We start from the raw sequence: 15,350 nt of genomic DNA, 5'->3' as shown, positions 1-15,350 counted from the left end.
AAGACCTCACCGATAGGCTGTGCTCCCGGCCTCGCCAATATGCTTCATAATAAGCTTTTATACATTATAATAGTCTTTGTACATTATAATAGCACTTTGCACCTCAAATGGAAGAAGATGGAAAGTAGGGAGCCTCCTTCACCTATAAAAGGGGACTCCTTCTCACTTAGATAGCATTCATTCATTACATATTCCTTGTATTGTAACTTGCGGCCCAAATCATATTGTGAAATATTAGCCCAAATCATATAGTGAAATATTAAGTGGATGTAGCCTCCCCAAAACGAGAGGTGAACCACTATATATCGTGTGTCTTTCTCTCTATAATTTGCTTCTATCTAGAGACCCTCTGATCTAGGTATAAACAGAAGTTCTTGGGTCTATGTGGGAGTGGTCAAATTCTGCTAGGCCCGCCATTAAGGCGATTAACTCCGTAGTTAATATGGTGTTGAATTTCAGTCATGACTGCGGTGATTATTACGGTAATAAACACACAATGATTACGATTATAAGTGCGCAATGAATGACCGTCGTAAGTACGCAATGATTAACTGTTATTAGTGCAACAATAATTGTCATCATAAGTGCATAAATAAATGCAGCCATAAAAGCAGAAATATGGCGTCTTGTCCTCTAAGTAAGTCATCGCCTTTATAAAGGCGGCCCGACGTCAAGGTAAACCATCGAATTCCAATTCTCTCTACTCCACTACTAAGAAACGTACTGACTTAGGCATCAGAGAGTTTTCTGCAGGTACCCCCCCTCCTCCCCGAGCCGACGGTCAAACTTAGAGTCAACGCTCGAGGGAAGCTTCTCGATTGTTCCCGGTCAGCTCCCGCTCCAGTCCGCATTCATTGGTAAGTCAAACTCCTCTACGGAATTTTTCATCCCCAACAAGTGGCGCCGTCTGTGGGAAGCACTTTTCCCTAAAAAGTGATGGAGGGAGCTGCACCATTAGAAATCTCATTTCTGTCACTAAGGACTGGGAGTGATGGAATACAAGCCCCAAAGTGATAAAAGTCTGGGTAACGTAGACTAACGTTCTTTCCTTTAGTAATCATATTCTGATTTTTTCCTTTTATATTTGAAATATATTTGTGGTTAGTGTTGTTGAAATGTATGTGTAAGGCTGGTGGCCAGAGTAAATACCTAAGGCCGGTGGCCAAGGAGAATAAAATGTTGTTGATCAGATTCAAAGGGAAATGGGGGCAATTCCATGTTTCATGCTGAAAATGAATCTTCGCCTTGAGGAAAGAATCGAGGTGGCTAGGGCCCAAGGAAAGAATCGAGGCGGCCAGGGCCCGAGGAAAGATTCAGGGCGGCCAGGGCCTGAGGAAAGATTCGGGGCGGCCAGGGCCCGAGGAAAGAATCTGGGCGGCTAGGGCCTGAGGAAAGAATCGGGGCGGCCAGGGCTTGAGAAAAGAATCGGGACGGCCAGGGCTCGAGGAAATATTCGAGGCAAGATTCGAAACAGCCAGAGAATGGAAATTTCCTCTTAGGATGAGTGTCCAAAGAGAAAATTTGGGGGCATTGTGGGAGTGGTCAAATTTTGCTGGGCCCGCAATTAAGGCGATTAACTCCGTAGTTAATATGGCGTTGAATTTCAGTCATGAATGCGGCGATTATTACTGTAATAAACACGCAATGATTACGATTATAAGTGCGCAATGAATGATCGTCGTAAGTACGCAATTAACTGTTATTAGTGCAGCAATAATTGTCATCATAAGTGCATAAATAAATGCAGTCATAAAAGCATAAATAATGGCGGCTTGTCCTCTAAGTAAGTCATCGCCTATATAAAGGCGGCCCGACGTCAAGGTAAACCATCGAATTCCAATTCTCTCTACTCCACTACTAAGAAACGTATTGACTTAGGCATCGGAGAGTTTTCTGCAGGTACACCCCCCCCCCTCCCCGAGCCGACGGTCAAACTTAGAGTCAACGCTCGAGGGAAGCTTCTCGATTGTTCCCGGTCAGCTCCCGCTCCAGTCCGCATTCATTGGTGAGTCAAACTCCTCTACGGAATTTTTCGTCCCCAACAATCTACATCCAAATTCAACCTCTTAGGCTATAACTCCGACTTGGCCTTTTTTTTACTACCGACAGACCTTCCCAATAGAGATACAGCTAGACTACCAATTTTTTAAGCAAGAGCCAATAAGGGCTTGAAATCCAGTTGAACCGGAACAAAAGGGATTACCCTATTTAGACTGCATGGAGTAAGCAATAACCTCTTCTAGCGCCGACCTCTTCGATCCTGATATGGGAGCAGAGCCTGAAGAAGTAACCATGCACTGATCCCCAACAGTGATAGCAGAAGAGCTCGGAGCACAAAACCTAGTAGCTTAAGCGGCCAAGTCTGCAATAGTAACTCTTGGTAGATTGAATAGTAAAGGTTGACTGCCAACTATGAATGGATTGAGCACCGGAAAAGGGAAGATCAGTCTGGCCCAGAGTGCGAGACAACTAGCCTGTCCGTGCTTGCAGCAGTAAGTGCTAGCTGATTACCATGCTTCGAAACCCTAGATTTAGGGTTAGGGTTTGGAACCCATGTCATCGTTGAGGAGGACTCCACCATTGCCGTTCAAAAAGAGGGCCATGCCAGCACAGCCCATCTTTGGGTTCTCCAGAAGCTTACAAATCCGGCAAAAACATACAAACTTCTCATACTTGAATCGGAGAATTGCAATCACACCTGGAGAGAATTCAAATTCAAAAGGGGGATAAGCCTGCTTGATTGCCGCAAAGATCTCGTGCCTGGTATGAACCCTAACCGACTCACCTCTTCTGATCCTGACTTTGTTAAGCTGGAAAACGTAACCCAGTGTAAAACTGACCATCAAAGCCACCTCATATGTGACTAATGCCGGCGGGAGACCAAAGATCTCCACCCAAACTGGAATCGAGGAGATTGGCGCAACACTAGCCTCAGATAAACCATCATACGGAGCCATAGCCAGCAACGATCGATCTTCCATAAAACCAAGGTCCTCAATGAATATGAAAACAAACTGTCCCCCTGCTCTCTAATCGACAAGCGATACTTCAAACCCCAAATTGAAGACAGAGTCCTCATCAGTGCCATCGTGTCAACCTTCTTCATCATTAAGAAGCAGACGACCGACCGCATAATGATGTTGTGAAAGCGCAGCACTTCCACTGCCTCCAGATGTGACCTTTCCCTTCTCTGTGATGGCTAGAGATGTTGGAAGATGAGCTGATACTTCATCAACCACGGCGGCTTGATAATGGCGATGTCAAGAGACGTGAAAAATACCTAGGGTAGAAACCTTAGCAGAGCAATCCAACTCTCTCTCTTTCCTCTAGTCTAATTGACAGGAATATAAATTAACACTACATATGAGTTGTGGGATCAATTCGTGAGACCGAGATTTGTCTTCTTTCCTCTCTAGTGTACACCAATTTCAGAGTTTCTGAAGGGTGCGGAATCCAAAAGAATGATTCATCCTTGATATTCAAGAAAACAATATCCTCATAAAAATCAAAATAAAACAATATCCTCGCTGGAGTGTCTTCTTCAATCCATAGTCCCCGGATTTTATTTTGTAAAATATCCATTTCTATCATGTTTTCTGTTGCATTCTCGTAGGCAGTCACAATGAGCTTATATTCTATCACTATCAACTTAAGTACACACAGAAGGATAGGAAAAAGCATAGAGAGAAACAATTGAAATAAAATAGAGCGTCTTCATTGATGATAATTCTAGATGAGTACATGCTTAAAGACAAAAGTTAATAAAGATAGTCCCCTAGTTCCGAACAAAGAAACTAATCAACCACATTAGAATTGATCCAAGAATCCAGAATACCAGTAAAAGGACTAGAAATCCAGCCAAGATGGTAAGGAAAGGAGGGCCTTGGGGAGCATCACCACTTTTAACCCTGCCTGATTTATCTTCGATGGAATCCCCATCTGGAAGGTTAGATTTTGATGCAGACACAGCTTGCCATCTTTCCCTTATTTGCAAATTTAAAACGTTCTTCTTGAACCTGAATTCAAGAGACAAAAGTTCATGGAGTACAGCACAAGTTGTAGTTTACGATCAAACTAACATGTACTTACAGCGTACAACACAACTAGCATATTATCTCTTGTAAAGCCGATTAATTAAGCACAAGGAATAGTAGTACACTGTACGAAGTACCAAACACGATTCATGTATCCAATTTTCAGGTAGTCACCATGACATACAATTATAGGTTGTGATGGTAATGTAGGCTCATAATTTTCTAGGACAATCCTAATGCTGAGGAATCATATTTCTTCAACCTTGAAGGAGATTCTTCATATGACAAAATTAATTTAGAAATTGTTACTTAGTAAGATCAAAACAATACATTGGGACTTGCATGTGCAACCTCCAAGTACATTGATAAGCTAGTTAACTAAAACAAGAGTCTTATAAGTAAGTTTATCAATATAATGAAGAACATGATATAGAAGATTTCAACCACAATAAAACTTTAAGTTTTGGGTGAGCAATGATGATGAAATATATTCACTAGCTGGAATGGATAACTCTCCTTATTTACCTTTACAAGAATGACAAGATTCAAGCAAACCCCAGAAATGCCAAATTAATAAGTGCGCTGTTATTCCAAATGGTGGTATATGCTGCTTCTTTGGGTCTCCAAGTTGCTAATGAATGGTGGTTTTACTCATTATTTTAGAGATGGATGCACAAGAGATTATTTCAGATATGAAGACACTAATTGGTCCTAGAAAGGTGCTTAGTTAGAGGAAGTGAGGACCTTTTCCTGCTTCTTCCATACAGTTATGTATACATATACCCCTAGAAAATGTAATCAGGTAGTGCATCTATAAGCTAGGAATGCATTTTTGTTTCCTAGATTCAAGTTTGGATAGAGGATGGTCCTTCTTCGCCATCACAGTACATGTGCATTTTTCATTTGCTTAACTAATATGCAATTTTTTCTCTCTCTCAAAAAAAAAAAAAAAAAAATCTACATACTGTATCTACCCAGTAAGTGTAAGAGGATTTCCCCATCTGTATTCCACCCTGGAACTCCTAAAGGAACTCCACAGCTACCAATTTTAGACAAAACTTCACTCACTTTGCTCCATTGACCCTTGTAGTGCGTGCAAAATGATATTTTCTAATTTTTAGGAATGTTTGTGTTGTTGGTCGGCCTGCTGCAGAACAAGCAACGCACCAAAGAGATGCAGCAAATAGAAAGACAAAATGCTTGTGGAATGTGCATGCATCAAGTAGTAGTAGACATTGATGATGTAAATCAAAAACCAACTGAGGAAGGTTGTGATAGAATTTCAATACTCTTCATTTCTATGTCTTTGTGCATAAGTTGATAACAAACAAATATCAAGGAGATTGCACAAACCAGCAATGGCTAATGGTATATATGGGGAACCTGATAGTTATAGTTATATCTATATCTATGATTGCCCCCCTGCCACAACAGACTAATTGAATGACCCATTTTCAGAGTAGAAAGAGTAGTCAACGAGCACCCAAATAGTTACAAATGCGATGAAGAGGTACCTGAAATCAAAAGGCGCTTTATCGGCGGCGGCGCTCAGTTTGAGAGCGATGGGAATCTGAGGTGCGACCCTGGGACGGAGCAATTGGGATGCTCCTGCTCCTGCTCCTGCAGCAAATACGGACTCCATTTCCATTCGGTTACTTTAACCAGGGCACACATATGCTAATATATCATATCCACACCCTTACAGGAACAACTCAAGTGTGGACCTCATCGATTCGATAATTACAATGAATTCTAATAACTCGAATCGTTGATTTTTCGGATTATTTGTTTCGTTAGTAAATTTTAAAAAAAAAATTTAATTATGTTTTTTTTTTGTATGCGAAAAAAAAACTACAGACTAAAACTCTTAATACAACTTGGTGAACCTACTCCTTGAAAATCAAATTTAAAAGCATTAGGAGGAAGACCTTGATGTCAGCTTGCAGTATTAACTGAGTGGACTAAATTAACTAGAACATCTGCAACTCTCGCCTGAATTCAATATCCTAGAATTGAACAACCAGATGTTTGATATCATGGACAAGAACTCGTATACGCTAGGGAATACCAATCTTCTTGTAGATACAATTAATAAGCAACTTTGAATCTCCTTCCACTTTGAAGCACTGCAGCTTGTAGACCAAGTCGGCGAGCTATTGCCTTTGAAACCAAAACATTTGAAGGGCCTAACTTTTTTGAGGAAGTTAAAATGGGCAAACCCCCCCTGGTCATTATGAATTAAAAAACCTGCAGCACCTTGATTAGTCGTATAAACTGAGCCATCAAAATTCAGTTTAACAAAATCTTGACGAGGAGAATTCCACCTTATCATGTTTTTTTTTTATTTATCAAAAGATTTCATTAATCAAATAACGGATTACATCAAGGAGTATATAGTGGCCTCATTAAACCCACCACAAATCGGTTGGGAAGAGTACCACACTCCAACTAAAGCTCGAGTACTAGACTTCATCAACTAGGATTGGTATCATGTTTGTTCTATTGGTTCTCTTTATTTTTTGCACTTTCATACTGGAGTCATAATTTTTCATCAAGTCGCATTTTCATACTAGGATTGGTATCATGTTTGATCAAACAAGACAGTTGTACAACTACATCCAGTTCTAAAGATTCAAGATCATACCAATAAACAGTAAAGAGAACGAAAGCTGAAAACGAAAAATACTTGGAAGAGTTTGTGGTAACACAATTAAGACCTTTTATTCATAATAGCTCTATTGAGACTTTGACATGTTTATTGACGAGCATCACCCCAGACAAACTGGGTAAAATCAACCAAACAAAGATTGACAGAGCAGTAAAAATACTATTTGCCTATCTTCAAAATTTCTTCGAAGTACTTAAAATGCCAAGTTTTCCTGTCAACTCAACTAAAAGCAGTAGAGCCTGATATTTTTACACCAACAGTTAATCCTGCACAGAACCATGCCTTCAGGAAGCTGCTTTCTTGCAGTAACTTTCAAGTGACTCCATCGTAACACTCTTGGGCCTTTCAAGAGGCAGACCAAGAGCTCGGTCCCATATCAACTGAGCCAAAAGAAAAGAGAGAACATATTAAAACTATGAAACCCTATAATATTTAAGAGTTGAACTAGGATATATTACATTTTGGTTTAGGGGAGAGAGAGAGAGAGAGAGAGAGAGAGAACCTGAGAGCCAATCCCGATACTCCTTGAGACGCCAAAAAGAACAGTAAAATATCTGCTCACAATTGAATTTTAAGAGCATTATCAACTCATAATAGTTATATCACAGAACCCCTACCCAGAACAACATACTAAACAAGAACATGAAATAACATGATTCATACCTTGCCTCAGTCAAACCGAAGTGGTTCAACAGTACACCACTATGAGCATCTACATTGGGCCAGGGATTTTTAACCTACAAATATGAAAATTCCCAGATACAATCAGCAAGAGTTGTGTAAAACTCGATCAATTCAAGGCCAAATATTCTAATTTCCAAAAATTTCATGTAATCATGTCTGCAGTAAACAAAACATTAATTATTCAAAGCAATATAAAAGATAGTAGCATGTTCTGCAGGGAAAATATTTATGTACTTCACAGCCAGTGAAATATCTTAATAGAATAAAAGACTGAATTACCTTGCCTAGTTCGGTAAGTATGGGAGGCACAACATCATAAAGCTTGGACACCTGTTAAGGTAATGGCCAAGTTAGCTCAGCAAGAAGTCAATTACAATTAAACTCGACAGTGTGCCAGAAAACGGCCTTATTGTGAGGTCATGGTTATTCCTACCAGCTGAAACAGAGGATCATCAGGCATGTGCTTCAATGCAAACTCCCTCTGACATGTATATCGTGGATCTGTTTTACGCAAAACTCCATGGCCGAAACCAGGAACAACCTGCAATATGCATAAAAGAGAGGACAATTAGAGAAAAGAGTAATAACAGTTCATCAAACTGGGACATCATAAGAAGTCTAACAATGTAGCGGATATTCATTTTAATTTCAAAGTGAAACCCATTTTGCTTAAAGAATGAGCAGTAAGGCAAACCAATGAATGTGTGCTCAAAGAGGTAACTCCATAGCAAACTTAGGAGTTCAATGTCAAACGACCTATTTTATATAACTATATTATCCTATTCAGACAGAGTCCTGAGTTCAGCAGATAAGTTTTGACAAGATTGAATAATTCACTCATTTTCTGGAAGAACATGGCAATGAGCAAGATGCATATTTCCCACTAGAGATTAGCAATTCTAGACAGAAAAAAAGAGAGTAAATAAATAAATAAATAATTCCAGGGCAAAGAGCCGACCATGTATGTTAAAAAAAAAATTTCATTGATAATATACTAAATATTGATCAAATTACAAATAATTACCGTCGTAAAAATATGGCATTACCTTCCCACTGTTTAATGTTTTCCATATATAGTCCTTCAACTGCTCTGTAGTTATGTTCTCTCCACATTCATCTACCACAGATTTTATCCAAAGCAAAACTTCCTGCATGGAGATATTAGAAAGGTAAATCACTAATGTAAAAACCATTAAATTACACTTGAACTTACATTTCTACATTGAACAGTCCGCTAAATTTGAATAAACTTAGAGAACCAAATAGCTAACAGAAGAAAAAGGAATCATTATATTTATGAGACTGTAATCTATCACCAACTATAGACATGTAACAGAAATAGTAAGAGAACTACTGGATTGCTAATTAGCCAAGTCTATCATCAAAGCAAGCTTCGTTAACAAAACTACAAGAAAACTTTAAATTGGTTGCCCTTCAATCAATATACCATACAAAGTCTGTGTTAACTGTAAAGGTTACTCTTCTGACATCAGGTAACTAGCACTTTGATAAAATGATTCTTCTATACATTTAATGCATACTTTTTCCATAGGAAACAAAACACTTCACAAGAAAAAGGGTGCAATCATTGGTGGACAGTGTACCAGAAGTCCACAAAAGAGCAAGCCTACCCTCAACCAACAGAAGGACACAAAGACTTGCATGCACGGAAAATACACCAAACAACTACACACAAAAGAAACCAAAAATAAAACAAAAAATTCAAACAAACAAAATGCAGCTCCTGAACTACAAGACGGAACTACAAAATTCAAGTCACATCCAATACAAATATAACTGGACATTACCAAACACAAATACACATTAATCAAGTAAAATGTATCTCAAATTTACCATACATGTGCATGTAGACATGCCTGCTTTTAGAATTCTCATATTGCACCAAATTAAATGCAAGTATTTCTAAACCCAAGCAAGAAAACCTCAAATAACCAAAGCTGAGTAAATCCTACTGCTAACTTCAATAGACTAAAAGCACAAAATATTGTGGATTAACATTACGTAAAATCAAATCTCATTAATATTTAAAAGCATTCTATTTTAGTACATCATTTACTTTTTTACATAAGAAAAATAGAGCTAATACTTTAGAAAAAATAAATAGATGGAAGAGACAGGACAACAGAAGATGTATTACCTGATTAGCCAAACCATGAAGTGGACCAGCTAAACCATTTAATGCCGCTGCAAATGAAAGATAAGGATCTGAAAGTGCACTAGCAACCTGTACTCAGACATCAATCAAACAACATAAACATCAGCATGAATGGGAAGAAATATAAAGTTATGATCAACTAATCACAGCTTTCCTAAAAGATGTTCACCAGAATTCTCCATACTGAAGTATAGAATGATAGCGATAAAAAAAAATATATAAAAAAAATATAAAAAAGAGAGGTAGCAGATGAAAGCATGCTTAAAAGATAATAGTAACTTACTAAATGGCCGGTATGAGCACTGACATTCCCGCCTTCATGATCACTGTAATGCATGATTCCTTGACAGTCACATAACTTGAATAAACGAAATGAAACCATACTATATGGTCCTAAGAAGAGAAATTTATACAGACCTATGGATGGTGACATAAAGCCTCATAAGCTCTTGCATTTTGTGATCGTCAAATCCTAACAAATGTGCAAAATTTGCACCATAATCCAGAGAGTCATCAACGGGTATTATTTTTCCATCCTTATATATCCTTCAGAAAAGAAGAAAGTACATTAATCTCAATACAATTCAAGACAAATCATATAAATTTTTATATGAGGCACTAGAAAAGACAGGTGCAGACATCTATTGATTTCAGAAAAATAGTACATACCAATAACAACAAGGAAAGGATAGAAGTATCGCCAACAGTTAGTTAATATTTTACATGAGAACTGATATGAAAGACTTAAAACTTCACAAATCGGGATTGAATGTAATTTCAAACCATGTAGAAACCACAAGGTTAAAAATATAACTATAAGGTAAATGCTCCACAAACCTTCGATACACATAGGAAGCTACCACCGGCACTTGTGCAATCAGACTAAGTGAATCCTCATAAGTTGGCTCCCAGTACCTAAAAGTAAGTTAGATTATGAAACCTCAAAATGTAATGCAATATTTAGCTCTATAACCATGACAAAACTTACTTTGACTTTGGTATTCCCTTGTCATATGCCTTCGAGAATTCACTCTTAACCTGAAAACAGTAAAATGGAAAATGTTAGATGCATTTGCTTACAATCATTGAATTTATGCAGACAAGACTTCATTTTCATCATGAGGAGATACAAATCAATAATGGACAAACAAAACACTGGAGCTGGGGAAAGGTCGAACAAAGATAGTGATGGCAATACATGTGTCTCTACCACTTATTATCGAACTTCTGCAAAATATCCAATTTGATTACTGTATTTCCAGATTGAACCATGGTCAAACCAATTATTAATTTTTGTTGGAGTTGTCGGATTGTGCAAAATCTCATTAGTGACCCATGAACTAACCGTTTACGCTGGTAACTTGTTGCACTAGAAAAGGTTACGAAGTACTCTCAAGCCAATCAAATATTTATCTTAAAAGTGGGAAAAAAAATTACAGATAGATAGAAGTCTCAGAGTAAAACATTATATAAATGAAAACACAAAGGAATGCCACAAATAGAATGCACGACAAAGTTCAGGGCCTCAACATTCCTGCTAAGTTTCTGACTAAATTGATGATAATCCATAATTGTCCTTGGTGGCACTCAGAAAATCCATCATTAACTAAGGAAAAATTCAAAAACTTATGTCTCACTCTTTTCCCATTTAAGCTACCTAGAAGCCCAAAGGTTCTGCGAAAGACAACCCAAAAAGTGCAAAATTAAACGCATACATATAGTCTCACAGTAAATACATTAGCAAAATATTGAAAACACCATGAAATGCCACAAATAGAACACTGAAGACAAAGTTCAGGGTCCCAACATTCCTACCAAGTTTCAAACATAAAACATACATGATAATCATCATTGATATCTCACTCAAAATGTCCTTCCAAAGCAATAACCTTAGAAAATACATTGCTATATGGAAAAGTTCAAAAAATCATGTCATGCTCTTTTTCTATTTCTCAATTACCTAGAAGCCCAATGGCACCAAAAGTGTCAAATTAATAAATGAACAAGATGTCACCAATTCTGATCTATTAACTTTGCAAATGTACAATGAGTGATATATGACACATACGAGCATAAAGAACAACAATACTAGGAAGCCGATTTACCGACCTGGAGCGCCATAACACCAGTTGCAAATTGAGTCATTGGATGTGCTCCAACAGGCAGAGCATCAATGGCCTTGAACACATAATCTGCAACCAAGAAAGACAGATATCTATTGAGGGATACTATTGCACTGACGATCATGATAGTGTAAAAGTTGGGCGACTACTAACCGAGGATTCAATCAAACCTCACCCATTAAAATCTTTAACCCTAGACCCGGAGTGAAAATATAACAGGTAGGGTTCTTATATATGATAATTCTAACAAGTAACCAACTGAAGTAAGCAAAACGGCGCCATAAGCCCATAACTAACCTGGGACTTTGGCACGACTCCTCAATTCGCTGGATAATGCATCTACTTGCTCCTTGCTTGGTACCTATGGAACACAGGCAGGGAAGAATGTGTTTTAGAATACACCAGAACTACCACATAAAATTGAAAATCAAACAAATGTAAATAGTCGGCTTAGAATACATCGACCAGAAGTTCATATAAAATTACAGATATTTCTGGCTATATACATTACAATATATTGACACTTTGTTTACTTTTAAAGAGTGCATTGTGGATATATCTTGTAATGGCAGATGCCTCAAACACAACACATACCTTTCCTGTTAAAAGTAGCCAGAGAAGGCCCTCGGGCAAAGGTTCACCACCAGGCTTTGCAGCTGGTAATACTTTCTGGCATTCTGGAATTGACAAACCCCTAAAGCGAATCCCCTGATGAAAAGCAGTCAATTTATCATAATCATTTGTTTAACTAATTGTTATAAGAACTAGGAAAGAAACTATGTAGCTCCTATAATTCAGAAAATTTCAAAGATGAGCAACCCAAATATATACCTCATCTGGATCAAGTAAAGAGGTTTCCCACAGCAACCCCGTCATTCCCCTCATTCCACCAATCACCTACGAAGTAAATAATGAGACACTTTAATCACATGTCAATTCAAAATTAAAAGTTGAATATATTTGTGAAGAATCAAACGAAGACTGACTTCCATCTTTTTTGAGTACTACAAACTTAACCTTATCAACAAGGAGAACCATTTTAAAAATTAAAAATAATAATAATAATAATGCTTTACCATATCAACAGTGATATTGCCCAATTGTACTTTTCCATGCTCTGCCTTCAGTTTCTTCAGACGCTCCTGTACCAAACATCATAATTGTGAGATATATCAAGTATAAGACTTCCCTAGCCTTGATATCAGAAATGCTCAAATTTCTAAACTATCATAAGTCAGTCATATCTGGACTAGAAGGATCACCTGTTGTTCTGGAATCAATTCCTTCAACTGAGAATAAAGGTCCTGCATGGCAACATAAGGATGAGCATGAGTAAGCTTCAATTTAGATTAGACTGTAATATTTTTCATTACTTGCACAATGAACACCAACAGGAATACAAAGTGGCATGTAGAAAGGAAACAATAAATAAAGATCATGAAACTAGAATTAATTAATGGCAGTCTAATCTAGTACAAGAAGGCAAAGATACAAAGCACAATTGAATTGATTACTAGTTTAAATTTTAGAAAGATCGAATCAAAAGTCTCACGAGATCGGAGGAGGTGGTCTGCGTTTGAAGCCATCTGGCGGAATCACGGAGACTAGACTGCTGGCCCTGCAGTGCAAACCAAAACCAAAAGGAAAAGCAATCAGAAGAAGGCCATCGCTGAATATCTGAGATATAGAATTCCGACCAAGACTACTTACGAGACGTGAACGGAGCTTGGAGACACTGCGCAAGAACGCCATCGCTGACTACTGCCTGCGGCCACAAAATCAGCTATTAAAACAGAAATGCAAACAAACTTAGGGTTTCGTCTGAGAGAGAATGAAAATAACGAGGGATCTCCAATAAAATGGCAACCTACTGAGTCAAAAGTCAGAAACTCTGGAGCTCTGTGTGATATAATCAAATTTGACAAGGCCACCAACCCAATAATATAATAAATAATAATAAAAGAGGTTTTATTCACTCGGTATTTATATACTGGTTTGCCCTTTTTTTTATTTTGCTTGACTATCTTTTCGCCACAGAATAGATGGCATCTCATTCTCACGTCGCGGTTAGAATTTCACATATAAAAATAGCAAAAAGTCTTGACAGGCATGCTTGTTATTAAGAACGTGATTTGAGTGTCAATATCAAAATTAGGCAGGCAGGTACTTGGCATCTGATGCCTGCCTGGTGTCTCACCATTCAAGCCCACCATCTTGTTCGGCTTTTTCATTTGTTTTCTCATCAATATGCTCACTGTCTATTAAAAGCTTAATCACAACTCCAATGCTATCTTTGTGCCCTTGTGGTATTCTTCTTTACCTTTCTAAACTTTCAAACATGCATGTCAATGCCTTGGCCAAGGGCATCGACATATTATGTTTATGGCATTTTTGTACTACTAAGGTTGGGCACAGCTGGGCTTTGTTTAAAATTTAATGAGCCCGAACCAGTACCAAAAATTTTTGGGCCAAGTTTTCAGATTTTCGGGTCCAAACAGGATTCACAGAAAATAAAAAATCAAATTTTAAAAACTGTTTAAGGAAATAGATATTTGAGAGAGAAATTGTTGTCTCTTTCATTGATAATAGGGACCTCTTTATATAGAGGATTGATAATAGAGACCTCTTTATATAGAGGATTACAAGCATAGAATCAGAGTTGTACATGGAAACATAATCGTACAATGAATGATATTATCTCTGAGAATATCTCTAAGATTAACTCTATTACAACTTCGACAAGTAACCTAGAGTTTGAGCCAGACACATATTCTGGATATACTTGAACAAAAACAAAACAAAAAACAAAAAACCCATCTTTTATTAGATTTATACAAATAAGGATACAAAGCCCTGACCCAAGGAGAATAAAATAGACATAATCTCTGAGATTTCATGCGTAATCATGAATTAATACAATTTTTCGTTAAAATTACTGTGATGCCATTGTCAAAAGGTTATGACTTTTTTTTTAATATTTTCTTAAATAATTTCTTTAATACCAAAACTTCCAAAATTCATAAAAATTAGCTCGGGTATCCAAAAAATTCCCCGAAAATTCCCACGAACTCGTCATGTCGCGTACTTTATTATCAAACTCTTAAATCAAGAATTTCAACTTGTGAACATTTTTGAAAAATATTCTCGAGCACTTAAGAAATAATAAGATTGTAAATTAATTCGCCAACGATTTCAACTTAGCTCGACAAATAAATTTTCGGGGCTCACAGTCTGACTCGTCCAGAATCAGCGAGTTGTGGCGGTTTGATGACCAGGACGGTCCGAGTTACGACTCGTTCGAGTTGAACGGTGGAGCTGGTAATAACTTCTACAAGTTCTGCTACTACTACTACTCTAAAGCAGTAGCAGAACTGGAGGAGTACGAGCGCAGTAGCAGAACTGGAGGAGTACAAGTGCAGTAGCAGAACTAACATTCAATATTGTCTTAATCTTCAAGCAGTAGTAGAACTAGAGGAGTACAAGTGTAGTAGCAGAACTGGATGAGTACATGTGCAATAGCAGAACTAACCTTCAATATTGTCTTAATCTTCAAGCAGTAGCAGAATTGGAATAGTACAAGTGCAGTAGCAGAATGTAGTACCAGAACAAGATCAGTACGAGTGCAATAGCAGAACTAGACGAGTATGAGTGTAGCGAGTGCAGTA

The 15,350-nt window shown here is 37.7% G+C and overlaps 2 protein-coding genes across 2 annotated transcripts; both read right to left on the bottom strand.

Moving 5' to 3' along the window:
• Positions 1-3,693: 3,693 nt before the first annotated feature.
• Positions 3,694-6,249, bottom strand: LOC133714433 (uncharacterized). The gene is made up of 2 exons (XM_062140548.1): positions 5,549-6,249; positions 3,694-4,016 (listed from the first exon to the last, which is right to left on the bottom strand). Exons 1-2 carry the CDS (start codon positions 5,680-5,682, stop codon positions 3,776-3,778), a joined length of 375 nt encoding a protein of 124 aa, XP_061996532.1. The 5' UTR covers positions 5,683-6,249; the 3' UTR covers positions 3,694-3,775.
• Positions 6,250-6,704: 455 nt separating this feature from the next.
• On the bottom strand, positions 6,705-13,653 carry LOC133714432 (citrate synthase, mitochondrial). Its single transcript, XM_062140547.1, has 20 exons — positions 13,557-13,653; positions 13,396-13,450; positions 13,238-13,303; positions 12,948-12,989; positions 12,762-12,827; positions 12,517-12,582; positions 12,280-12,393; positions 11,983-12,046; positions 11,672-11,754; positions 10,551-10,600; positions 10,400-10,477; positions 9,980-10,108; positions 9,846-9,888; positions 9,545-9,631; positions 8,433-8,534; positions 7,820-7,927; positions 7,666-7,716; positions 7,366-7,439; positions 7,205-7,256; positions 6,705-7,082 (listed from the first exon to the last, which is right to left on the bottom strand). Exons 2-20 carry the CDS (start codon positions 13,435-13,437, stop codon positions 6,987-6,989), a joined length of 1,413 nt encoding a protein of 470 aa, XP_061996531.1. The 5' UTR covers positions 13,438-13,450; positions 13,557-13,653; the 3' UTR covers positions 6,705-6,986.
• Between the last annotated feature and the right edge of the window lie 1,697 nt (positions 13,654-15,350).

Source organism: Rosa rugosa, chromosome 6 (assembly GCF_958449725.1).
Source record: "Rosa rugosa chromosome 6, drRosRugo1.1, whole genome shotgun sequence".
NCBI lineage: Eukaryota > Viridiplantae > Streptophyta > Magnoliopsida > Rosales > Rosaceae > Rosa > Rosa rugosa.
Note: the sequence above shows the minus strand (reverse complement) of the source record. Positions and strands in the feature narration are given on the sequence as shown.